Source organism: Aspergillus brunneoviolaceus, assembly GCF_003184695.1.
Source record: "Aspergillus brunneoviolaceus CBS 621.78 unplaced genomic scaffold BO95scaffold_62, whole genome shotgun sequence".
NCBI classification, from domain to species: domain Eukaryota; kingdom Fungi; phylum Ascomycota; class Eurotiomycetes; order Eurotiales; family Aspergillaceae; genus Aspergillus; species Aspergillus brunneoviolaceus.
Window position 1 is genome coordinate 166062 of NW_020290792.1, and position 23612 is coordinate 189673.

Sequence of the window (23612 nt, forward strand, 5' to 3'; positions counted from 1 at the left end):
GAACCTTGAACTCAGCGAACACTACGTAGCTAGCACGGAGCGGAGATGGAAGAAAGAGATAGTTGTGGACCCATTGCCAACTGCCAATTGCCCTTGATGTCATCGTACACGGGGGCTGCAATTGTGCTTGCCCATCTGCTTCTTTTTTATTTTGGGCTCCGATTCTCTTTCTGTCCGGTTGTGGAAAAAGCGCGTTTGCTGACGATTGAGTAGCCGCTCATCTTTCCAGATTTAGCGATGGTGATGGGGGGGGGTGTCTTGTCTGTCAGTGGGGGGCGCTTGTCTTTGTTCAGGATTGATTGACAGACAGCTGGGGACCGAACGGCCACAATTGGAGTGAAGTTCGGGGGGAAGGGGGAGGGTTTTTTTCTTCCCTTCAACTCTGCGTAACCTGTACGATTGTTTGGAGAGCTGATGTATGTACTGTGGAAGAAGACAGATGGCAGAGCTGTTGTCTGCATGTAGTCTGACATGTCGGAAACCCGGACAGACCTGCTAAGTAGTTACAGTACATCAGACGGAAGCCAGCAAGATGGACAATCGATCTCAGCAGCTGTACGAATCGTCAAAATTTCCAGGGTCCCTGACAGCTGCCAAGGCTGGCGTTCAAGCTTAATTACCCGGCATTGAGTTTTGGCGAGTCGACAATAGCCACCCGCCCAAGGGCATTGCAGGCATTGCAAAAGAGGGAATGACCTTGTAGATCCTTTTCTGTTGAATCTGCTTTTTCTCTTTCACCGCGCGTCAAGATGGTTGATGTTGAGCCGAATAAAACGTGCCCTTTCCCCCCAGACTTGGCCAGCCGGCTATGCGCCTAGTCGACTGAGAAAACCCCCTCCCTCATCGGATGCACAACAAGAAAAGTTCCATCAATGAAGGTTCAGTTCGTAGGCGCAACAGTACGTAGTCAGTGGCAGGTCGCGGGCGTACACGCGTCCAGACAACAGGCTCCGGAAGTCTACTGTATATCATTGGACTCTGAATCACCAGGTTTCATGGTTTGGACTTTGCTGATCGCGATCCACTATGGCCGGAGTACGAGTGTACCATAACTGCCACCAGGTACATGTCCAGGATTCTCGGAGGCGAATCCTCTGGCCCTGTCAGCCCATTACCCATACACCTGTGACTGTGAGGCTCAAGGCTGGGGGTCGTCTGGTTTGCCACTGCGCCGCAGTCCGGCGGCGATACGGCCGGGCGGGCGGGGGAGACATGATTGTAAGGCGCTCAATATGTGGCCGGAGAAGTATCCATGGTTAACCTGCTATAGATAGAACGTTTACATTGAAGAGGTACTAGGTAGTCAGTCCACTTTTCTTGTCCCTTGGGTGTGGTTCTTTTTAGATACAAGTTACTCGAGTACCATTCTGCTGAGTAAATCACACTCGGAGCGTGCGTGTATGTGACGGAAGACCGAGCGGTAGCAGATTGAAGAGGATATATTGAAATGATCCCCCAGTCCCTACGCAATAACGGGCACCATGGAATGGTGGTAGTGGTTAGTGCTGAGTGTATTATGACTGGCCTATCGACAGTGAGGAATTGATGGGTTAGATGAAATGTTGCTGACGGGCACTGAGACTAGTTTCACCTTTGCACATTTTCATATTTTCAGCATTACTTACACTGTAATTCCACATCAACAGGGCAGGATGATCAACCTGATGGGACACGCGGCCCGTGGGGCTACTGGCCCATCCCCCTAACAAGTCGCCCCTGAGTGGCTGGCCCGGCGGGAAACTGCACGCAGATCCAAAAGGGCGTTGCACCAAACACGCCGCGCTCATCCCAGTCTTCACTACTGAAGTTGGCTTCCAACATGCTCTGTCTGTCTGTCTGTCGCGCAATCTGACACTCACTGGTAATTGTTTTGCAATTTTTTTTTTCATAATCCGTGGGGGGGGGGTTGAAACCCCCCGGGTAGAAGAAAAAAAAGAGAAGCAAAACTTGAACCTGCAGCCACCGACTCATCGATGCACTGTTAGAAACCTTGAAAGAGTCAAGCAAGGCGAAATACGATAACGATAAGAATAGAATCCAGTGCATTTTCACATACGGCAGTGGCTGCGCTTTTCATGAACTCACCACTGGAACATTCCGAGAAGCCATCGCAACTTAACCCTTCCGGGATGGAGCGAAGCACAAAAGAAAAGCCCATTCTTATTGTCCGCCACCCACGATCTCCCCCCCCCTTTCCACCCTCCCAAAAAAGACAAGCTGTCACTGTCACTTCCATCATCTGATACTTAACTTACTTACCGTTGTTCTGTAACACGGGAGAGCCCGGGTTTGGGATAGATAGGTCAAGGCAGCAGCGGGCGATCGACTGTCTGAGATTTCTCGGCGTGCACGTTGACGACTACGCAATCGATCAGGGATCTCGAATGTGTCGGCGAGGGCAAATGTCACTAAGCAGAGTACGCGCATACAAGTACTCATTCATACATGGTGTACATGTACTATGTTGCAAACACAATCATCGTCTCGTGCCATAGTGGGCCACATCACGACATCTGTAGAGAATACCCGAGAAACACGAGGGAGTTTAAAAAAGAACAGGTGGTCTTTATTCGATCCGTTCTGGTCGGCTTTCTCCGGTGGTTGACCGGTTGATTTTGTTCAAGGGAGAGCTCTTTCTAATCGGTATCTGTATGCATGTATGTAAAAAGGTGCATTGAGGGTCTCGGAAGGATTGCGAGACGGGGAAGTCGAGAAGGACCTGGGGAAAGCCAAGTGCATTGACGGTTGTTGGAACATGCCATCCATGGAATACATACTCTATCTATCACTTTCGTCTTGTCAATGTCAATCTCTCCATCGGCGATAGACATGACCATGGATGTATCAGCCTACAAATCGTGGGCTTCAACGCGTCTCGAGGACGGTCTGTAGAATGGCCAGGGTCCTGCAATGGTAATTGGAATTGAAAAATACGGGCAGGCACCGGGCGAAGTGTGGGGAGCAGCAAAAAAGGACCCATCCGCCATCGCCAATTTTGCCTCTATTCTTAAGTCAGGATCTGCACCAGAAGCAGCAGGAAAGAAGGCCTTTAACCTACGTAAAGGGAGCACGGTAGAAAGAAGCCAGAAGAAAAGACCACGGAGGTTTATACGAGCGGAGCATTGATAGTACTGTGTATGTAGAAACGGATGTAGATTACACCATTGCGGGAAGGTGCCAGACAGGAAGAGGATAAGAACCACTTCACTATTGTCCCAATCTGCCCCTCACAGCTCTTTCCTATGTCTCTGGCTGTCTGGCTGTCTCTTTTTGTCCTTCTCTTTCTCTCTCACACACTCACACATACACTCGCGTCTCTTCCATTTGACCCTGCAGTGCAACCAAGAACAATACGATAGTTGGGAAGAGAATCCCGACAACTGAGACCCTCAAACCCGCATTGGTTGGTACAGAATATCAAAAATTGGGTAAAGGGTAATTTCCAGCGACGGGCGAGCAAGCTTATTGATTGCGCATTAATTTAACTCGGTAGGGGGAGGGAAAAAAAGCAACAGAAAAAAAGAAAAAGAAGTGCAGAGAGTGGAAAAGCTTTGGCCCCATCGAAACCCAGCCCGTGGTCCAGTTCCAATCTTCGGCATTCCCACTTGGGATCCAGCTAGAAACTAACTGAACTAAACTAATCTGAATGTTGCCTGTCCTTCGCTCTCCTCAACTCTTCAGGCGGTCCGACATTCGCTCTCCTGTCCTTCTCCAAGTCTCGCTCTTAATATTCACTTCCAAGCGCCCCTCCTCCTCATCCTCTTCTTCTTCTTCTCCTTTTCCCTTCTCCGTCCCGCAACACTCGACAACCAACAATCCCCTCCCCTCCCCTCTTCTCCTCCTCCTTCTACCTCTCCGTCCTCTCATCCTCTCCCTTTTGGTGAGCGCGTTTGTCCAGTTGTGTTGGTGGACTCGTTTTCCCGTTGGCCCGATTTTCCCTTTTGGCCACTTTTCATTCTCGCCTCAACAACTTCGCTGTCCCTGCGACCTTTTCCTTCACACAGTACCTTCTATTCTGGCTCAAATCGCCATCTCTGTGACCGTGTCGCAGGTCTCGACGCTTCCAGCCTTTCGTTGACAGTCTCTCCCGGCAGTAGAGAATACTTTGGTCATCTATTCGCCAATTCCCTTCGTTGCAGCAACTTACCGCCCGACATTCGCTTCTCCCGACGATTGTTGACGAGATTCGAAATCGGTGACGACGACGACGACTCCTCTCTCTTCACGAGCCGTTCTAATATCACGAAATAAAGTCTAATAATCAAACTCTGTGGCATCTGTTTCATGTTCAAAGACTACGGAACAAAGACCCCGAAAATGCCGGTGTTTCGCATGAAAACAGCGGTTCCGCTGATTGCCCTTCTCTCAATCGCCTTTTTCTTCTGGTGCGTTGAGCGCTTCGATCGGGCGGCTTTCTTGCGTTTCAAGCAGCCGGCCGATCACGTCGCTGGAACGACCTCCCCTCAAATTCAGCTACAGCCCACGTCGCCCTCGACCAAGTCCTGCGATGTTGACCCCAATATCCAGCCTCCTCTGCCTATGGCTGAATGGCTCCCACGCAAGAACTACACTCGTGCCTATTTCCGTCCTCACCATGTCAGCCCCAAGGCCGAGTTCAGCTCATTGGAGAGCATCGAGGTTCCCGTTCTTCCTCCCATGACCGTTATGGAGCGCGGTATGGTCGTCTCGCCCGATAACAAGGAATCGTCCCTGCCTTGCCCGCCCGTCATCGATGTGAATGTCGCCGCTGATCACGATGTGGACGAGACTGACAAGCTTCTTTTCGGTCTCGCCACCACTGCCGACCGTCTCGATCGCCTGCTGCCATCCCTCCTCTACTCCTACGGCAACACCAAGGTCGGATTGATCGTGCTCGTTCCCGATTCTGACGACGACATTCCCAAGCAGGAGACTTACTTCCGTAACCGCGGTCTGGATTTGACACTCATCCAATCCCCTCTCGATTTCACCGCTCGTTACTTCGGTCTTGTGCAGGCGTTTGCGGAACACATCAAGACTAAGCGCCCTCAAACCCAATGGGTCAGCTTCATCGATGACGATACCTTCTTCCTGTCTCTCCCTACGGTTGCGGAGGAATTGAAGCTCTTTGATGCGAGCAAGAAGCACTACATCGGTGCCCTGTCTGAGGCCAGCTGGCAGGTGGACACTTTCGGTCACATCGCATTCGGCGGTGCTGGTGTTTTCGTTTCGAAGCCGCTCCTCGATGTTTTGGTGGACAAATACGATGAGTGCCAGTCTTGGGGTGAGCAACCGGGTGATCAGAAGCTTGGCCAGTGCATTCAGCGTTACGGAGACACCCCCCTTACTCTCTGGCCCTCTCTTTACCAGATGGATATGAAGGGTGAAGTCGATGGTGTGTACGAGTCTGGTCGCAAGATCGAGTCTCTCCACCACTGGAACAGTTGGTACACCAAGGACGTTGTTAAGATGACTACTGTGGCTGCAGCTGCAGGTCGCCGCTCGGTTCTTCGCCGTTGGGTCTTCGATCAGGAGGAGATCGTCAACAATGCTACTGGACGGTCAACTCGCACCTTCTGGGTCTTTACCAACGGATACTCGCTTGTCAAGTACACTTACGATGAGAACACCCCCGATGATGCCATTAACTTCGACCATGCCGAGAAGACCTGGGAAGAAGACCCCCGCGGTTATGAGGCCCGCCTCGGTCCTCTCCGCTGGAGGGATCAGGACGGTGTCACCAAGGATCGTTGGTTGTTGCGCGAAGCCTATATTGTGGGTGACAATGTTCATCAGTGGTATGTGCGTGAGGAAGATGAAGGCCACAGCGTGATCGAGATTGTCTGGCTCGGTCCCAAGGGCGGTGGCGGTGCAGGCATCAAGGACTTTGCTGTTCGCAGGCAACACTGAGCCTTGAGATCAGACAATCAAAAATCATATGAACGAAACTAAGGCTGGTCCTTGGAATCTGCATAACTTCTCTTCTTGCACATTTTTCATTCTCTTTATTTATTATTTTTCTGTTGCTTTTCCTATCTCTCTGCTGCTTCCCTATCAACACCTTTGCCAAATTACTTCGAATGTCGACGACGATATAGCTGAAAACAAGGACAGACGTATAAGGGATTGGACCGGGTGTATCAATTCTTTTCTCGGAACCCTGACCTCCTTCGGCATTTCTGTTCTCTATTGTTTGATCAATTTGTTTCATACTCGGCGTTGTCATCGGCGGAGTCAAGGCATGAGCGCGGTCGATCAAAGGACTGGGAACTGCTGGTTTTCAGCGGACGAGAAACTCGGGACTATGGCTCGATCAAGGTTTCGCCTCAATTCGGTGGGTTGATCGAGGTGCCAGCCCGGACACTACTACACTCTCTTTGTTTTTCCTTGTCTTTTTCACCGTGATGTTCGAGGCTTGATCCTTCTTGATGCATACCACTTGTAGAAATAGAACCTCTTTCGATCTCCCACGTCTCTCCCCGACCACGGAGTCGCGGTTAACGCTGGTTTGTCTTTTGCTTTGTCCTGGAGATTAGCGCATGTATCGTGGCGGGTGTTGTCCGGCCGCATATCACGAATTAAGTCTTAGATCTGTCTTTCTAGGCTCCTGGTATATAGAATTATAGATTCCTAGAATAATCTTAGCATTGTGAGTTTGCGTGTGTGTGTGTGTGTAGTCATCATTTCCAAGTTAATTTCTGGGCTGATTTTGCTCGTGTCGGCCAGACGAAGTATAGCCGCTGTCGGCGTCTGTCGGAGGTTCTCGACTAAACTCTCTATCTATACTTCAGCAGCCTATCAGTTCTAGCTGCTCTTCAGCATTGTACAAAAAGCATTCTACTGTCAGTAAGCTAGCACCACACACCAAGTCTTACAACCCTGTCGTCTCCAATCTCTCTTCATCGCCTATCCCTAACCGAATTCCAACCAACATTCAATCTCGAACCATTGCCCCAATTATATCATATCGACAATCCATCCCCTCCCCACAGGATAACATGCCCTCACGTGCACTTACAGACAAACGACTTTCCAGTTTCCCTTACTCACCCAGCAAAATTCCCGAGAACGTTCGCCCGCCCCAACACAGCCACATTGTGTTTTTTCTGGTTGGGGGCTCTGGGATAGGCACTGCAGGCGGCGGGTTGAACTTGGGAACCCGGGAGGACTAGAGCCTATTATGTATTCTTGGGTGGTAGGACAATGTAAGGGGTGAGGGTCCTGGTTCCGGGGTTTGGTTGGTTGTGAGGTGGAGTGGGTGGTGTGGGTGAGATATATGATTTTGTCGGATTGAATTGTTTTGGGGGGTGGAGGGGGAGGGGAGACGAGGGAGTAGGCGATGGATGATACTAAGGTAGCCTGATATTTATACTGTGTTGATCTTGAAGAGGTGGGGTCTTGGGGCTTTGGGTTTGGGGGCTTGGGGGTATGTACTTTTGTACTTGTGGGTATGTGGCTCGGGGGATTGGGTATGGTGGTGTATATAGGCTGGTTGGTTGATTGGTTGTTTGTTTGTTGTGTTGTTTGTTATAGTTATGGTTGCAGCTTGGAAGCTATGCTACTTCGTCCGCGCTTGGGAAGGATATACTATATACTAAATTGATGGGATGCAGCCTGAGAACTTGAGGGAGGTATGCATCCGTCCTGGTTGTATCAGGGTGAGTTAGGTGGGTTTCTCCCGGGCTGCGAGTTCTTGTTCTCCAGTCAGGGGATTTGCGGGATGCTTAGGGGGAGGGTTGGTGATATTGGAGGTGGTGGGATTGGGGGCTTGCTGGAGGGCGTGAAGGGTGATATCCGATCTACTTTCTAGTTCCTCGCTTGTCATCTTTTGTTTTACAGTACTGTACATGAGGATGACTTGGTGGTTGGTTACTGTGTGCTATGCAGCTGGTCAAGAGGTCAAGTTGGATCGGCGGGTTTATTCTTTTCTTCTTTTAGGCCATGCCGTGGCTGATGGGTCCAGTCGTAAGCTCGGAACGCCTGAAAGCTTGACCTTGGATCCTATCAAAGGCTTACCTATGCTTCTGGCTGAGGGTGCAGTGATGTGTGGGGTGTGATGAGGGGTTGAAAGTAAGTTTGGTGGGGAATTTGGGAGAATGTAACCCTGGAGGCTTTCGGTTTCGGGGTGGGAGTTGTGGGATCGATGGTATGGGCTTTTCAAGGTTGGGATTGGATGGGACGGGATGGAGGATATATACCAGGTGTGTTGTGGTGAGCATAATATAGTGGAGTGGGAGTTTGATGCTTGCTTGCTGCTGAGATTTGATGGTGTCGATCTTTTTACGTGCTTCTTAGTATGAAGAGTCCCAGCAGCTGAATCTACTATATTTGGTGGATTTTGGTGGATGAGGGTTGTTGCGTAGTGGTGTAGTTGTAGATTGTTTCATACTCGATAAAACATGGCGGACATCATGATCTCGAACTGTCACCGTCATCCCGGGTTGGGTGTCCGCGGGGAAATCCTGGGTATATCATACGGAACAGGTCTAGTTCTATCCCATGACTTATGGCTCAAGGTACAGTACTATTCGGGCCCAGCCCTACAGGAAGGGAACCTTTGGTCGATGGTGGATCTTGCACGAGTTGGGAACTGATGATCGAGATTTCGTTTTTGTCAGGCAGTGTTGTGTTGTTGAAGATGTCGATATGGTTGTCCACGCTGGTTTGCTGGGGTTTCTGTGGAGGGCTGAGCACAGGGTAAGTTGTTCCAGCATCTGCGTACTTAGAAAACTACAGTCATCCAGGCTCTGGAATGTATGGGCCGGTTCCGGTTTCAAGGGATGGATGGGTGCTTACCTGCGGAGGAGGATGTGTGTGGCCTCCGACTGGACAAGCTACTAGAGGACGGGGAAGATATATTATTGGTGCTGGGTGGGAATAATTGGGGCAATTATTGCTGATAGTAGGGCCTCAGGCTGCGTGCGTTTCCCCTGTGAATCCTCTGCTGTCAGTGGCTATTCTTGGATCCCTGCATTTCCAATGCTGGTGTCCAAGGCATAATCGTTGTGGTTGGGGCGTTAGGTAATAGTTATGGTCCATGACGTATCGATAGAATATTGTTGAAAAGTGTCAATGAGTGTTGAAGAGGGAGACGGCTGGCATAGTAGGTAGGTAGGTAGGTAGGTACCTAGTAGTTACAGTAGGTAAATCCTGGCTGACTTGAGTTTATAGGGTTGCATGCATGCAAGAGCACAACCCGGGGGACAGGCGGCAGTTCAGTACGGAGGTGACTGTCTAGTTAGTGTAGGCCCTAGGATGGTGTGGAATGCACTTCCCCCTCCAAACTGTAGAAGTTTCTACCGAGCTGGCTAGCTGGTTGGCCTGCTGGTTGATCTTGGACTGAGAGCGAGAGAGTACATAGCAGGTACTACAGTGCTACGCAGTCAGAACAAGGCGTCTGCAGGTCACTGGCCGGTCTCTCTGCGTCTCGGTAGCACAATTGCCAGGTCTGTACGGAGTAGTTGAGTTAGTAAGTTACTGGAAGTAGTAATGTTTTGGTTTTGGGGGCGAACTGCCCGCGCGCCGCTCCCCGTACTGCGTACTGGGGTTTACCGTACACGGGAGGAAGCACCGCTAGACCTGGCCAAGTGGAATGCGATTCTGAAGGTCGGCACATGACCGGATCTAAAGGACTAGTTGGTGATCAAAGTGATGAGCTTGAAGCTTGACAACCCAGAATCCTTAAGTTCTGCTGAATTGTGAGTGTACGTACGGAGTAGTTTTCGACTACACACCTACAGTGTCCACGGTCCACGGTCTGTACACTAGATTCCCTTTCTGGATGGTGGATGGGAGGAAGCCAGCGGACAAAACGGATACGGTAATAAAACCTCGGGTGGGGAATGTGAGTTGGCCTCTACAATCGATTCCCCCAATGCCTTACTGCGGCTGCGCCAATAGACACTCGGGCCAAGAGCCAGGCTTCCCCACCGTCGGGTCTGGACACCGCCCGTATTGTGACCGAAAGATTGGAGCCAAGTTTGGGGTGTGGTGAATAATGAGTATGCGGCGTTGCGGGAGAGCAACTCTGCAAGATGAGGTAGAGGAGGAGGAGAGATGACTTGGAGGTACAGTGAAGATCAGTGGGCAATCAGTGTAGTCCTGAGTAGCCTGAAGTACCTGTGGTTGTAGGTTGTAGGTTGTAGTGTACCAGTTCTACAAAAAGGGATGGAAGCTCTCTCCCCCATGGGAAGATGGGAAGATGGGAAGAATGCATCCATCCATCAGCCAGCGGTACGAAACCGGTTCCCGGGGGTACGATCAAAGATACCGAGCCCACCCACCGACCTATCCACGTGACTGACCGCCTGCCTGTCCCAACCGGCACTTTGCCTTCTTCGACCTTCTCCTCACTCAGTCGCTTCCCCCCCCGTTTTCTCTTTCCTTCTCGTCCTGAACCCAAACCCTGCGAAGCAAACGCGTTACTCGATTTGGTCATTCTCCCTCCCCCTCAAAAGCATCATTCCTCTTTGGGCATTTGTCTTCACGTCCCCCAGTATCTTCCTTCCTCACTTTACTCTCTCAAAGGATTTCCTTTTCGTTCAAGTTTCCTCCCCCCTTCCCCCCTCTTAATCACCTCATTCAAACCATGGCCGACATCACCGCCGTCGGTGAAGAGAACCCTTCTCCCACTCAGGACGACCTGCAGCAGGCCGCCGGTAACGGCGCCGCTGACAACCGCGGCACCAAACGCTCTCGCATGAGCGCTGCCGACGACGACGATGACGATGATGACAAGCCGGGTCGCGAGCGCAGAAAGATTGAAATCAAGTTCATTCAGGATAAGTCGCGTCGCCACATCACCTTCTCCAAGCGGAAGGCGGGTATCATGAAGAAGGTACGTGCTTGCGCGTCTCAGCCTCGTCAACCTCTTTTTTTTGCCCACCCTCGATCATTCGCAATGCCAGTCGATTCGCGACTCTTTGTTCTTTGTCGCTACATGAGCTCAAGATCTTCCGCATCAATGCGTGATGCTCGCGTGAAGTCATTGTCCCCGTCCGCTTGACTAGTACTGACGCATCATCGCGGTCGCAAAACAGGCATATGAACTTTCCGTCCTCACTGGTACTCAAGTACTGCTTTTGGTCGTGTCTGAGACCGGTCTCGTGTATACTTTCACCACCCCTAAGCTCCAACCATTGGTGACCAAGCCGGAGGGCAAGAACCTGATTCAGGTGAGTGGCGTCCGCCGATGTCTCGGTCAATTGAGCCCGATTGACTCACACTTCTCCATTGCAGGCCTGTCTCAACGCTCCCGATCCGACCGCCAATGAGAACGGCGTCGACGCCCCGGAGGTGCCTGCTGAGACTCCCGAAGATGTCAGCCACGCCAATGTCAACCCTCAGCAGCAGAACATGCCCCGCCCTGCAGGCATGCACCCCGGTTACATGACGAACGAGCAGCAGCAGCAAATGGCCTACTATCAGAACCTCCAGCAGCAGCAGCAAGCAAGTCAACAATATCCCGGTATGCCTGTAGGCAACCGGATGCCCCCTCAGCATCAGCCCACCGCATAAGCTGTGTGTCTTTTGAGTCCCTCCCGCCGCGCGCTCTAAGGAACCTGAGGAGCTCAGGCAAGTTGTTCGCATCCTTGTCAAACATCAGCCCGCGCAACGCTTGCTCCTCCACGGCCTTTCTTTGATACCCAGACGATTTGTTCCCTCAGCTATTTGGCACACTTCCGAAAACCAAACCCAGATGAAAAAATGTGAAAAATGCGGTCTACGCTGTATGCCAGAAAGCAATCCAGAATATCAAGAGGAGGGATGATTTCACTGTCTTTTTCCATACTCTGTATATCGTCGAACTGTTGGTGCTGCATGCAATCCGAGTCGCGCTGATCTCAGCATTTGGCAAGATCGCGTCTGCTATATCCGCCCCCCCCCCCCGTTTCACCATAAATGCCAAACAGCCTATTTAACAGAAAAAAAGCTCAATTGAGAAACAGAAAAACAAAAAAAAAAACAAACCCAAAGGCCAGAATGGATGATCGAATCATGAAGGATGTATTCCGAAATCTGGGAAAGGCTCCCAGGCAATAAATTGATTTTCTTTCCTGTTTTCCCATTCATTCTACTAATGTCTTTCCTAGACGACTGCTGGGAAGTGGCGGTGTTTCTGGTGCTTTCTTTCTCTCTTCTCTCTGTCTGCTGACCTTTTCCTCTTTTTGCGGGCGAAGTGGTTCTCTGTTAGCTCTGATTATCGAAATGCGTGTGTGTGTATGCGCGAAGTATATGTGTTCTTATCATAAATTGTCGATTCTTTTCTTTCCAAACCCCATCTTCCACCCATGCAGTGACATAATCCCTTGTGACTTCCTTTTATGCAGTTCCCTCTCTTTCAGGAAGGAGTGGGCGGACAAATGCCATGTATGATCACTCCTCGAGATTCTCTTGCCATGATTAGCGTATTGTAGCGGCGGGTAACTTACCTACCTTGCTGTTCTCATAGGACTCTACTCTTGTGCTGGCTGTATCCATATGGGAGAATCTATATAGGAGATCAGCCGATGAGTTGGTTGCTGGCAGAGCGATGCAGACAGCAGTCAGCATTGTACTCGTACCAGTTCCCGCACCGGGCAGATCTTCCTTCCAATGATGTCAGATCCTGATGATATCAGGGCCGGATCTTTCCTTCTCCACTCCTAGGCGTGGCAACTAGTCAACAACAGTAAAAGTACGGGGAGAAAGGATTACAACATGGTCGTATGGTCGAATGGCGCTTGGGTGGGATGCTGCACTACGGTCTTGCTTTGGGGGAGTCGCTGGGTACTCGTTTGATGGTATGAGTTTTCATGTGGGTATGACTGCGAGCATTGGTAAAAGTGCTTGAGTCACTGGAGGCTTGTTTAGGAAAATTAGATGTGAGACTGGATCTTTGGTCGATTGATAGGGATTCTGCCTACGGGCATGTCCTCTGTCTGGCCCGGTCTTTTCGGGGTTGTCTATCATGCCGGGTTAGATTTAGGGGAGGAGAAGGTATAGCGTTCGTTTTGCTTTGGCTTTGACTGTGTTTAGAATTGTATTGCTTATACTTTGGTATAATAGGTTATATGGAATGTATGGATTTACTGTTGTACATTAAGTGATAGAGAGGCTCGGGTGGGGTCTACTGTTTGAGACATATATGGTGCTGCTGGCTGTCCAGTAGAAAGGTCTATGGGAAAGGAAGGTAGGAAGAAGGAAGGAAGAGGTCGAAGCAGAATCAGAAGAGAAAGAATGACTATTGCTGCTCGAAGGGGCCATCCTGATGAGCCTCGAGGTCTGGATCATGGTCGGACGGTTGGCGCCCTCGATTTGACGACATCCAGCGAGTGAGGGTCCGTACGCTTCCCCACGCCTGGCGGAGAGCTCTCCTCGGACCAGCGAGGAGCGCGCCCCCCTCACCCCTATCTGCACCGGGTGAGAGGTGCAAGGATCCCTGGCGACGGTGGTGGGAGGCAACGAGGCTGTCGCTTCGTTCGTCTTGCGTGCCGTAACCTGTGACCCGGGCACCCGGGCCATTGGCGGTCCCCTGCCGGTGAAGAAGGAGCTGGCGGTTTTCCGAGGCGGGAGCCGATGTTCGCCGTTGTTTACGGTCGAAGAGAGAGTACGGGTTGCGGCGCTGATTCCAGGCAGGTGATTGACCCACAGGGTTGGTGGTGGAGCGGCGTGGGCCTCGGAGAAGACTATCTCGCAGGGTCGTTGCGCCACTTCGGCTGCGCGGTCGTGCTGGGAAGGGCCCAGCCGAGGCGCGTTTGCGCTGACCCGACCGCAAGGCGAACGCCGCGTATTCGTTGTCCGAATCATCAAGTTCGGCCCAGATGGAAGCAGGATCCACGTCCGCTGTCGACGTCGTCGAGTCCCGATGGCTCAGCGGCGCGTGTAACAGAGGTAGACTGGGTGCCCGTTGGTGCGGGGTGCGGCGAGGAAGGTGAGCTGTTTGCAACAGTGGCTCCCGCTCCGATCCCTCCTCGCCGTCGAGTCCCAGGCCAATCGGTGATGTCGGAAGTTCCTCAAGGACGGCCAACCCTGGACCCAAACCGGTTTGCGTGGGCCCGGACACGGCCACAGCGGCGTGACTGTCGATATCCTCTAAGCGCCAGGACAGACAGAGCACTCCGCTCAGGAGAACAATCGTCCCCAGCGCGATAAGTCCCGCGTGGAAGCCTCCTAGCTGGGACATTTGTTGGAAATAGACCAAACCATCTATGATAGCAATAATGTTATAGATGCAGAAGACAAACGGATACAGAATGCTGGTACTGCACAGTTTCAACCCTCGATGGAGGTAGAAGAGCTGGGACAGAGCCAGCGCTATCATTGCAAGCAGAATGACCCATGATTGCCAGCGGTTGAATTGATTGACGCGATCCACGACAGTCCGAACCAACAGCTCGACAGCCGATTTCGCAAGCAAAAGAGTGTGCGCGGATAGTATTCCGCTGATCATGCCAAAAGAAAGCCCGCGTATGAGGCGAACACGCCCCGGGGACATTTGCAGTGCCCTGTAAGAACCGCGCGATCCCGTATGCTTGGACCGCGGCGGTGACGTAAGGAAATCGAGCAGTCTGGACCCTGCGTAGATAGCCAGCACCATCAGAGCTGTGCCTCCCATCCAGAGTACGAAGTTTCGACGCTGCAAAAGCTCCAGGAGTTGATCAAGACTATGCGCCGGCTCTCCCAGGGCACCGAATATTGCGATGAGCAATGCACCAATGCAGACCAAAAGTGTGCCCACCAGAGAGTATCTTGTAAACGCTTCACCGAGGATCAGAGTGGCAAAGACGGTGTTGAAGACGAGACCGGACTAAAGCGCGGGAGTTAGTGAAGCTCTGTAATTGTCGTCGCAGGGCTAGAGACTGACTGCTTGGAGTGTTGAAAGTACCGGGAGCGGAAGGGTTGTGATTTGTATAGTACTGCCAACAATGTTCGCAACGACGAACATGAGCATACCCAGCTAGAAAGAGAATCGCGCGGTTAGACCATTGCGAGGCACTGGAGGAGAAACATGCGCTGCGCACCTGCCATCTTCGACGTTTGTAAGGCGGTCGACGTAAATCGTAAGGGTGTTTCTCGTCCTCGAGGATATGCGACTTGCGTTGGAGGGTCAGGCCGATAGCTTGAAGACTGGTCGAGATCAACCCGACGACGACTCCAACCTAGCAGGAGGAAAGGAAGTTAGCTCTTCGATAGTCAACCGCGGAAATCGAACCAATAACTGACCGCGACGCTCCCCTGAGGTGACAGGTCACCGAGATTGCCCATTGCGAAGGTTGTCCTCATGCATTGGCTGCTGAGCGGGGAACGAGAGACCAGGCACACATCAGACTGGGGAAGGACAGGCTAGCAGTCCAGACTCCATTGTCTGACGGAGGCGATTAATAAGGACAGAGGAGGACCTTAGGTGGTATACTAAAGGCGAAGAGCAAGGAGCGAAGTGTTATCGTGTCAAGTATGGAAGAGGAAGAAGGGGAAGGGTAAGTTAAGTTTAGTCGAGGGGGGCAATTTGGGGCGGAGGGAGAGAGACATTGAAGAGTAGCCGCCAAGCTGCGATCCGATCAGCAGATCCCGCCAAGTGCGACGCTTGCTGCTTGCTCTCTCCCTCTTGTCTTTTCTCCCTTCCCTGCCCCTCCTTCTTCAGGTCGCTTAACTACATTTTACATTCCGTACCTCTACGTTCAGGTGAGTTTCCTCCTTTTGCGTGGTGGCTCCTCCTGACCCCCTTCATGCAAGTGGTCTATTGTTGTTGTTATTGTTGTTGTTGTACAGTACAATCACTATCAGTGCCGACCGGGAGTATCAGAGTGACAATCAGGCTGACGTTGGTCTCTTCTTAGTGCTCCACCCAGAAACACTCCTCCGCATCGGGAAGCTCGAACGGCCCTCAACATACCTACCAACCGACCTACCTACCTACCTACCGATAACCAGTCTTTCGCTTTTCCTTCTTTTCCCTTTGTCTTGTGAGACTTTTTTTCATCAACACACCGTCACCATGTCGCAAAGTCATGCTCTTTCCGATGACCAGGTACGCAACCATTGCTCAGTCCCAACTGCCCCCCTCCCCGCTACGGAGGCGACTGTCAGGCCCCGAACTCACAACCCTCTACAAATAGGTTGCGGGCGAGCTCCGCAAGATGACGGCCTTCATCCGCCAGGAAGCGGTGGAGAAGGCCCGCGAGATCCAACTGAAGGCCGACGAGGAGTTCGCCATCGAGAAGTCCAAGCTGGTCCGCCAGGAGACCGCCGCCATCGACACCCAGTATGAGAAGAAGTTCAAGCAAGCCGCCATGTCCCAACAGATCACCCGCTCCACCCTCGCCAACCGCACTCGCCTGCGTGTCCTCTCCGCCCGCCAGGAGCTCCTCGACGAGCTGTTCCAGCAGGCCCGCGAGCAGATCTCCGGGATCGCGGCCAAGGATGCCGACAAGTACCAGACCGTGCTGAAGGGGCTGATCCTTGAGGGGCTATATGCGTTGAACGAGGATAAGATCGGCGTGCGGGCGCGCAAGCAGGACTTTGACACTGTCAAGAAGGCGATCGAGGAGGCCGAGAAGGAGTTCCACGAGACGGTCGGCAAGGAGGTCACCGTGGAGCTGGACGAGGAGGAGACTTTGCCGGAGGGATCGTGAGTCAACCTTTTTTTTTGTTCTTTCTGGTTTCTTCCTGTCTTGGTGATTGTCCTCCTCAAAAACTAACGTCTTATGATTGTTGTTATTACCCAACAGTGCAGGTGGTGTCGTGATCGTGGGCGGTCAGGGCAAGATCGAAATCAGCAACACGTTCGAGGAGCGACTGCGTCTGCTGGAGATTGATGCTCTCCCCGCCGTTAGAGAGACGCTCTTCGGCAAGAACACCAACCGGAGGTTCTATGACTAGAGGTGGCTGGGACCGTTTGGTTGAATTTGCCCCCTTTAGAGACATTATCTGACCTTGCTGTACTGCCTCCCCTCCCCCACCCAACCCCATGTATCTATTGTACCTGTCGTTTCTTCTTCTCCCCCCCACTGAAGATCGTTCTAGCTCTGTATACAGGCCTTTACCGTGTTTCTATTCTCCGTGTCTGTCTGGAGTTCCAATTCGAGCCGAATGATGATTTTAAGCTTTCCCCGCCCCCCCGTTTTGTGCTGATTCGGTGCCGGTGCCGAGTGCCTACGAATTGTAAGCGTAGAGTGTGGGATATATCGTGTGTACGTGGAAAGAGCGGAAATTGGAATTGGATTCCAAGGGAGGTTTGTTTGTTTGTGGATAGCAAAAGTTTATTCTATATATACAGAGGCCGCCTGAACTACGAGTACCAGAACTACCACCAGTAGATCATCACTTGAAGGATTTATGGAGATTGCAACGTTCCATGGGCTTGGATATTGATAGACCTACGAGGGCCCTCCTGTTTCCTCCACTACTGCTATCGCTCAATGTGAGGCAGACTCTGGGCTAGGATACTTCGATGTTGGTGCTCGACAGACGCGATCAAGGGGACCGAGCAGTCCACCCTGTGCAGGAGGTTCAAATGCGACCACGAATGCTGACTTGTGCGCAACTGGAGCAGAAAGTACGAAATCGGGCAGGAGGCCGGTTGAGCCTGAAAGAGAACCATAATGTTCACAGTCAGCCCGGGGTTTGCACAGTACCGATTCAAAAGCAATGGCCCGAGGTCTGTGAGCATGCTGTAAGGATGTTGGCCCGTGGCTGCTGCATTGCACGTTGCTGCAGCGCGCTTTCGTGCCGTGGAGGATGGTTGCAAGGTGCAAGTAGGTCAGCAGGTCGCGATGGAGCCCGAGCCCTGTAATTCACCACCGGTCGCATTGGGACGGCTCCTTATAACCTGGTAGTATGCCGTCGAGAGCTGCATGAGGACTGCAGCGATTATATGCACTGGGGAGATTCGCCACTCCACTAACTATGACTGCGATGGCCACGGAAGATGCATGAAAATAGAAGGGGTACCGTACGCTTCACCGGGGAGGGGCCTCATGTTGTCGGATTGGTATCTCTGTCCCAGCGCCAGCTTTGATTGCACTAGCTTTGATCTTCGGCAAGAACCCTTTGAAGGCTTCCCGGTCATACTCCCGGGCTTCAATGGTCCCGTAGATCGACTTCTTCGGACGCGGCCTTGTCCTGACGCTATAGACGATACGGTAGTGCAGGGTCTCAAGGGCTTCTTTGGCCAGTGTGCGCTTTAGATGGGAGGCACCGGAATCCTCGATCAAGCTGAAGACCTTCTTGAGACGGTCGGCCACCATATCCACCTGCGTGTTGAATGCTTTTTCAGCTTCTCTGTCCGCAAATTCTGCCTGATACCGGCCTGAATCAACAGCAATGTTGAGAAGGGAGGTGATGGCGAGAAGCTCTCCATAGTCGTACTCGGGTTTGTCTTTGCCTTTGTACTTCCTGATGTCAAAGATATCCCGCTTGAGGATGTCGGTGATTCGCGTCAAGCTGAGCAGCTCGTTTAGTGGCTCGCACAGAGGCGCTGGATTGTCGAGTAAGAAGCACACGGCTAGACGACATCGGATTAGAGCGATCCAGTCAGCTTCCGGCAGTATATGCTTGAGAAGGCGGCTTTGGAATGTTGCGTCTTTGAATGTGTTGAGTGTCGTGGTGCAAACGCGATGTATCTAACACTGTAAGTGGATTCACATTTTATCGTTTAGAAATTCAGACTCACCAAGTCCTCCGCTGTTTCCTCCGAAGAGCTCTCCAAGACGGTAACTATCGCCCTCTCAATTTCCGAGCTGATGGTGGCGACGCTTGTAAGAGCCACATCGAGCGTCATTCGGAATAAAACGCTCAACAGGTATTCTCGGGTGTCGTCTGCGAATCTTTGAATCGATTAGCACTCGTCGAAAGGCATACGATTTGAGAGACTTACAAATCAGCTGCCCCGCAGATCAGATCCAGGACAGACAACACTAAGCCTTGATGCCGGGAGATAGATTGGAGGTAATCTGCAATGGCTTAATATCCCGGAAGTCGCACTCCTAGGCTTGCTTCATACCTTTGGGATCCGCATCTGGAACGATCTGTTCGTGAATATCTATTGCATTCGGAATTGCTCCTAATCGTTTGAAGAGTATGCGAAAGTCATCTGGCCGTATGAGGGCCTTAACATGTTTAGCATTTGTGTTCTGGGATCAAACAGTTAGTCAGTAAAGCATAAAAATATAGGCTACGAGAGCACATGTCACCTTTATAGCCCTGCAGTACGCATGTCTGATACTGTCCTGTGGCTCTATCGGTACTGATGGCCGATATTAGCAGTGCGAGGAGCTAAGAAGCATGAAAGGACTCACTGGAGTGGAAGATCCATGAGATCACCTCGTCCGGCAAGAATGACCTGGAGAGAGCAAAATCAACGATACCAGAATGAAAAGCTCTCTCCCTCGAATGATTTGCTGAAACGAATGAGCTTTGAGCTAGTTGCCATCAATTAAAGGAATACTTACCTGTTAACGAGGTCAGATACGATCTCGGACTAATACATTCTACCGGAAATTCAAGTACAGGAGGCAACTCGTCCTTGAAATCAAAGAAGTGCCAAGCCTTAGTCGGATCAAAAGCATCTGTTCTGCGTAGAGCGTGAAGCAGACGTTGCATGTCCATCTCGTCATCGTTGTCGCCCAGAGCTGACGTTAGAATCCCTTCATGTAGCTGTCCCCTCCGACGGGTGGATTCATTAGCCGCCCTGTCGAAAGACGCCCTTAGCTTAGCGATACCAGCCTCAGTCTCCTGATCATCAACCGCGGCAGTGACGAGGGAGTCAAGATTATTCTTGTACGATGGAGCAGGCTTTTCTAGCCGGGCGAGTGAGTCGGTCTTTGCCGAAACTGTACGGCCAGGACGTGAAGGCTCTGAAGATGTAGAATGGGTCGGTTTAGCGAATCTCATAAAAAGGTCTGCGGGAGACTCTAGTGAGCCTATGGAGTCAGTGTCCTCTCCATCAGAGCCCATCACGACCTCTTTGCCGTGCTTGACAACACGCTGCGAGAAGTTAAAGCTCGATCCTGGTACCAGACTTGCAGGTGACGGGGAGCTATCACTTTCTGTCTCATTCTTGAATGTGTCATGGATAGATGGTGTCAGCGAAGCAAGTGGTTCATGCGCTGGCCTTTCTGGGGTCGAAGATCCATCTTTTGAGAAGAAAGATGACGATACTTCAGTGAGAGGAGAAGATTGCGGAGGGGCCGGACTAGGATGCTTGGCTGAAGGCTCCTGGGCTGGACGCTCCTGGCGAATGTCTTGGTTGCTTTCGTTAGTTGCAGCGAACACTGGACGCTTGAAATAACTGCTTATGCGTCGCATACTGGGCAGATGAGGGGCACCGAGACGCTGTCATGGAAGAATGACCTGCATGCTTTGTTCAGTTTAGATCTCCGCATTCTACGGAACACGTCGGGCGCGTCTCCCCATTCGCGAAGTCACATGATACAATACTATGAAAGCATGGTTATATGATGGAGATGGTAGTTAATTCGTACAGTGCTCCAAACAGCACAATTGGCCCAATTCGCAAGAAAGAGAATAAATCCCTCTCAAGCTGTATTTTTAGTTATGGGACACAGGCATCAGCGCCAAAACCGGATTTGCTTCCAGGCACCGCCCCATCGTTTGCTGGTTCCCGTCTCAAATTGCTATCTCATATTATGACCGTCTCCGTTCAGATTCGTCAGCTTTTCCCCATGCACCGTGACCGTTATGTAGGGGCTACTCCGTCCAGTGGCACAATATCCAGATAAATGATGTGGGGGAGGGATTCCTTCCGATATTCATAATTTCCCAGGGGCAAAATATTATTACGGCCAATTTTTTCCAGAATCTCTCCGAATGATCATACAGACTTCCAAAAATACGGTTTCTTTCAAATTGTCGTTCACTAATCACCATCCATTGCTTACCAGGAAATCCCCTGTCGCCTCAGATTTCTTTGTCCGTCTGTTCTTTTCGACCCCAAAACAGGTCAGCCAGAATGCAGCTTGAAAGGGGCCAAAGAATAGGAAGCAATGGGTGTCGATTCGCCCAAAGTCGCTGTCTGCTCTTCAACCCAGGTGGGAAAACGAGCAATTCAACCTTACACTTCATATTCCTAGCTCAGAATCCTTCCTGTCTGATCGCTCTCGGATGTGGCCCAGGGGCTGGGAGCGGTGCAGATCTCAGGGTTAGTACGCCATGCCGACCACACTGTGCTTGGTAGCCTACAACTTTGGTCTCCACACGGGTTCGTGGCCGATCTATCCAGTCGGTGTCATATTCCATCCTTCCCGCAAGGTACAAGACTCCAAAGTACTCATAGTACGGCTATTTCAGTGTCCGTCTTCCGCTTCAGACGCAATGCACCCTCTCGGGGTTGTCTGACGGGAAGAGGCAGACCTGGCGCCACCGTTTTATGGAATCAATACTTGATTCTCAAAGTGAACATGTGCGAATAGGATAAACACTGAAAATGCACGATTATTTCGAGAAAGGATATGCCTATCCTCCATAGAGTGGGTGAGAGTGTTAACAGTACTTGAGTCAGACGAGGCTATGGTGGCCAATTCTTACCCAGCCCCCTCGGGCCGGAACGAATAGCAATGACGGCAAGAGCACAGGCGAGATTAACAAGACTTGTTTGTGTATGTGTGTGAAATGTGAAGCTATTTTAAGTTGTTTAGAGGGAACCAATGCAGTGCAGAAGCTCAAGTCGGTTCACTTGCGCGTCAACACTCTGGCATGAAACTGATGTCTGACTGAAACACTTTCGACCGGGTCCAATGCTGGATGATCGACTCCGAACTAGCCCCCCAATGAAGGAACACACTTCCAATGCAGGTTCACAAGAGACCAGATAATCCATGCGCAATAGTCATGGAACCATACCAAAGTAACCAAACTGTATCGGGTGGGAGGTTTGTCCCTCATTGGCCTTGCCCAGAAGCCAAGACAGACCAACAAAATATAGAGAGGAAGGCAAAAAAGGGGGGGAGTAGAGGATAATGATTGCTAGGAGAGCCGAAAGTACAAGCGGATAGCAATGGTATCCGGTAGCCGAATTTACATAATCAGAAGGGTTGACGACTTAGGCTGTGCGCATACGGAGTTAATGAAAATTGAATGTAGCGATTGACAACCGCATAATCCACCAGTGAGCTGATTGTTGTCCGTCGGGCTATCTAGCTGGTCAGTCAGTCTACGGAATTAAGATGTGGTACCTCTCCGCGCTCCGTTGAGGTGGAGCATATCCATGGGCTGGCATCAGCATGTGCCGTCCCGGACGACCTTAGGCTGTTTCAGGCTCGCTTCGACTAAGCCCAGGCGGCCAGTCGTCCCTGGGCCTTCCAGAAAGCTCGGTAATCCGGGAGTATTGATAAGGTAACAGATACATCCATTCGCCCTGCTAGAATGGGTGCGAATAAGCAAGCAAGCATATCTTCCAGAAATGCTTAAGCATGATTGTCCGGGAGACTCGTCGACCTTCACATTCCCCAGCGATCCATCTACCGGTATGATGCGCAATTCGCCTGTCCTGATGGTATGCATGGTAGCATGGCTGCCGCAGTGCATGGACCCCGGGGAGGGTGGTCCCGATAAAAGCCATTTCAGCGCCATTGGCCCGATAACTTAGTCGGTGGTGCATTGGAAGACCGTAAGATTTCTGGAATCGCAACGACGACGTAGGTCGGAATTAAAGGCACGAAGCAATAGTGATTGACATATTGAGCATTTGCCAGCAGACAGACCGTCGCAGGTCCGCGTATAATAGCGTGAAGCGCCCACGGTCTAAAGCGAGGCTGGGTCGTATTTGTTGCCGGGCGGTTGGAACCTCCTTCCCTATAGCAGATAGTAGGTTGAGCCAGGTTAGGCAGGATGTGCACTATTATCAGCCGATGGAATCTGGGGATCAGCAAGCAGCAAACTCCCAAGCTCCTAATACTCACTGAAATTCTCGAAGACCGTCTCTGCTGAGTTTGGTGATGACAACCGATCAAGTTGTCGCTAGTGTATGTTTTGAGAAGTCGATCGGTGTGCTGTACTCGTATCAATTCCTGGATCTGTCCGTCTCTGTAGGGGGCAGGAGCGCAGAAGCGTATCATCACTGCCAGATCTAACTACTCCTTGTACTAGGCCTAACAAGCACTTTCCAGTTGCAAGCACTGTATGTACCTAGTCACCTGCTTTTTAGTGTATGCAGTTCAGAATAAGTGTTTGCGAAACCTCTGGCATTCCCTGAAATCAATAAATACGGTGCAGTGTATTGAGATGACCAAATTTTGACAGCTTGGTACCGCATCCGCGTTCCGCCCTAGTATTTTGATACCGTACCTTTCGAGTTCCGACTCGCCGCCGCCCCCCCCCCCCCAATTCCTCCCACCCCCCCAAAAAAGGTCCCGTCGGCTGCTGGGTGTTCCATGAGAGAGAGAGAGGAAGAGAGCGAGACCGAACGCTGTCCGGAACGCTGTCCGGAACGCTGTCCTCAAGCCTCCTCCTCTTGATTCTTTCTTCCGCAAAGGCTGATTCTCTTAGTCTGCTTGTGGTTTTTATTGTTTCTCTATTCCTTTTCCTGTATCGTTTTATTCATTCGTTCATGGCACATACATGGCCCATCGTGGGTGATCTTCGTCTTCCTTCCCCCTCTCCGCTCGTTTCGCCTTCCTGTCTGCCATTGCCCTGTG

At 51.4% G+C, this 23612-nt stretch overlaps 8 protein-coding genes across 8 annotated transcripts; 5 read left to right on the forward strand and 3 right to left on the reverse strand.

The window, feature by feature from the left end:
* Positions 1–1308: 1308 nt before the first annotated feature.
* On the reverse strand, positions 1309–2098 carry BO95DRAFT_445814 (uncharacterized protein). Its single transcript, XM_025587235.1, has one exon. The coding sequence runs from the start codon at positions 1969–1971 to the stop codon at positions 1687–1689; it is 285 nt and encodes a 94-aa protein (XP_025439229.1). The 5' UTR covers positions 1972–2098; the 3' UTR covers positions 1309–1686.
* Positions 2099–3384: 1286 nt separating this feature from the next.
* On the forward strand, positions 3385–4181 carry BO95DRAFT_230635 (uncharacterized protein). The gene has a single exon (XM_025581272.1). The coding sequence runs from the start codon at positions 3647–3649 to the stop codon at positions 4076–4078; it is 432 nt and encodes a 143-aa protein (XP_025439230.1). The 5' UTR covers positions 3385–3646; the 3' UTR covers positions 4079–4181.
* A 136-nt stretch (positions 4182–4317) lies between these two features.
* Positions 4318–5889, forward strand: gfsA (glycosyltransferase family 31 protein; the record flags this gene model as incomplete). Its single annotated transcript, XM_025589228.1, has 1 exon — positions 4318–5889. One exon carries the CDS (start codon positions 4318–4320, stop codon positions 5887–5889), a length of 1572 nt encoding a protein of 523 aa, XP_025439231.1.
* Positions 5890–6818: 929 nt separating this feature from the next.
* BO95DRAFT_445817 (uncharacterized protein) lies at positions 6819–7298 on the forward strand. Its single transcript, XM_025587236.1, has one exon. The coding sequence runs from the start codon at positions 6978–6980 to the stop codon at positions 7149–7151; it is 174 nt and encodes a 57-aa protein (XP_025439232.1). The 5' UTR covers positions 6819–6977; the 3' UTR covers positions 7152–7298.
* Positions 7299–10346: 3048 nt separating this feature from the next.
* Positions 10347–11877, forward strand: BO95DRAFT_230730 (MADS-box domain-containing protein). The gene is made up of 3 exons (XM_025581273.1): positions 10347–10816; positions 11019–11153; positions 11218–11877. Exons 1-3 carry the CDS (start codon positions 10568–10570, stop codon positions 11494–11496), a joined length of 663 nt encoding a protein of 220 aa, XP_025439233.1. The 5' UTR covers positions 10347–10567; the 3' UTR covers positions 11497–11877.
* A 1104-nt stretch (positions 11878–12981) lies between these two features.
* Positions 12982–15454, reverse strand: BO95DRAFT_445820 (DUF803 domain protein). Its single transcript, XM_025587237.1, has 4 exons — positions 15184–15454; positions 14982–15119; positions 14825–14917; positions 12982–14767 (listed from the first exon to the last, which is right to left on the reverse strand). Exons 1-4 carry the CDS (start codon positions 15223–15225, stop codon positions 13202–13204), a joined length of 1839 nt encoding a protein of 612 aa, XP_025439234.1. The 5' UTR covers positions 15226–15454; the 3' UTR covers positions 12982–13201.
* Positions 15455–15797: 343 nt separating this feature from the next.
* Positions 15798–16921, forward strand: BO95DRAFT_445821 (H(+)-transporting V1 sector ATPase subunit E). Its single transcript, XM_025587238.1, has 3 exons — positions 15798–15988; positions 16077–16588; positions 16689–16921. Exons 1-3 carry the CDS (start codon positions 15956–15958, stop codon positions 16837–16839), a joined length of 696 nt encoding a protein of 231 aa, XP_025439235.1. The 5' UTR covers positions 15798–15955; the 3' UTR covers positions 16840–16921.
* Positions 16922–17918: 997 nt separating this feature from the next.
* Positions 17919–20265, reverse strand: BO95DRAFT_370285 (uncharacterized protein; the record flags this gene model as incomplete). Its single annotated transcript, XM_025582907.1, has 7 exons — positions 17919–18581; positions 18632–18785; positions 18836–18911; positions 18962–19091; positions 19152–19204; positions 19257–19358; positions 19410–20265. 7 exons carry the CDS (start codon positions 20263–20265, stop codon positions 17919–17921), a joined length of 2034 nt encoding a protein of 677 aa, XP_025439236.1.
* Positions 20266–23612: the final 3347 nt, after the last annotated feature.

Bases quoted from the DNA above. Each gene is read 5' to 3' on its own strand.
- BO95DRAFT_445814 (XM_025587235.1), bottom strand. From the start codon at position 1,971: ATGAGTCGGTGGCTGCAGGTTCAAGTTTTGCTTCTCTTTTTTTTCTTC.
- BO95DRAFT_230635 (XM_025581272.1), top strand. From the start codon at position 3,647: ATGTTGCCTGTCCTTCGCTCTCCTCAACTCTTCAGGCGGTCCGACATT.
- BO95DRAFT_445817 (XM_025587236.1), top strand. From the start codon at position 6,978: ATGCCCTCACGTGCACTTACAGACAAACGACTTTCCAGTTTCCCTTAC.
- BO95DRAFT_230730 (XM_025581273.1), top strand. From the start codon at position 10,568: ATGGCCGACATCACCGCCGTCGGTGAAGAGAACCCTTCTCCCACTCAG. The intron at 10,817-11,018 runs GTACGTGCTTGC...GTCGCAAAACAG, and splicing joins AGGCGGGTATCATGAAGAAG to GCATATGAACTTTCCGTCCT. The intron at 11,154-11,217 runs GTGAGTGGCGTC...TCTCCATTGCAG, and splicing joins AGGGCAAGAACCTGATTCAG to GCCTGTCTCAACGCTCCCGA.
- BO95DRAFT_445820 (XM_025587237.1), bottom strand. From the start codon at position 15,225: ATGGGCAATCTCGGTGACCTGTCACCTCAGGGGAGCGTCGCG. The intron at 15,120-15,183 runs GTCAGTTATTGG...TCCTCCTGCTAG, and splicing joins CACCTCAGGGGAGCGTCGCG to GTTGGAGTCGTCGTCGGGTT. The intron at 14,768-14,824 runs GTCAGTCTCTAG...CCCGCGCTTTAG, and splicing joins TACTTTCAACACTCCAAGCA to TCCGGTCTCGTCTTCAACAC.
- BO95DRAFT_445821 (XM_025587238.1), top strand. From the start codon at position 15,956: ATGTCGCAAAGTCATGCTCTTTCCGATGACCAG. The intron at 15,989-16,076 runs GTACGCAACCAT...CTCTACAAATAG, and splicing joins ATGCTCTTTCCGATGACCAG to GTTGCGGGCGAGCTCCGCAA. The intron at 16,589-16,688 runs GTGAGTCAACCT...ATTACCCAACAG, and splicing joins GAGACTTTGCCGGAGGGATC to TGCAGGTGGTGTCGTGATCG.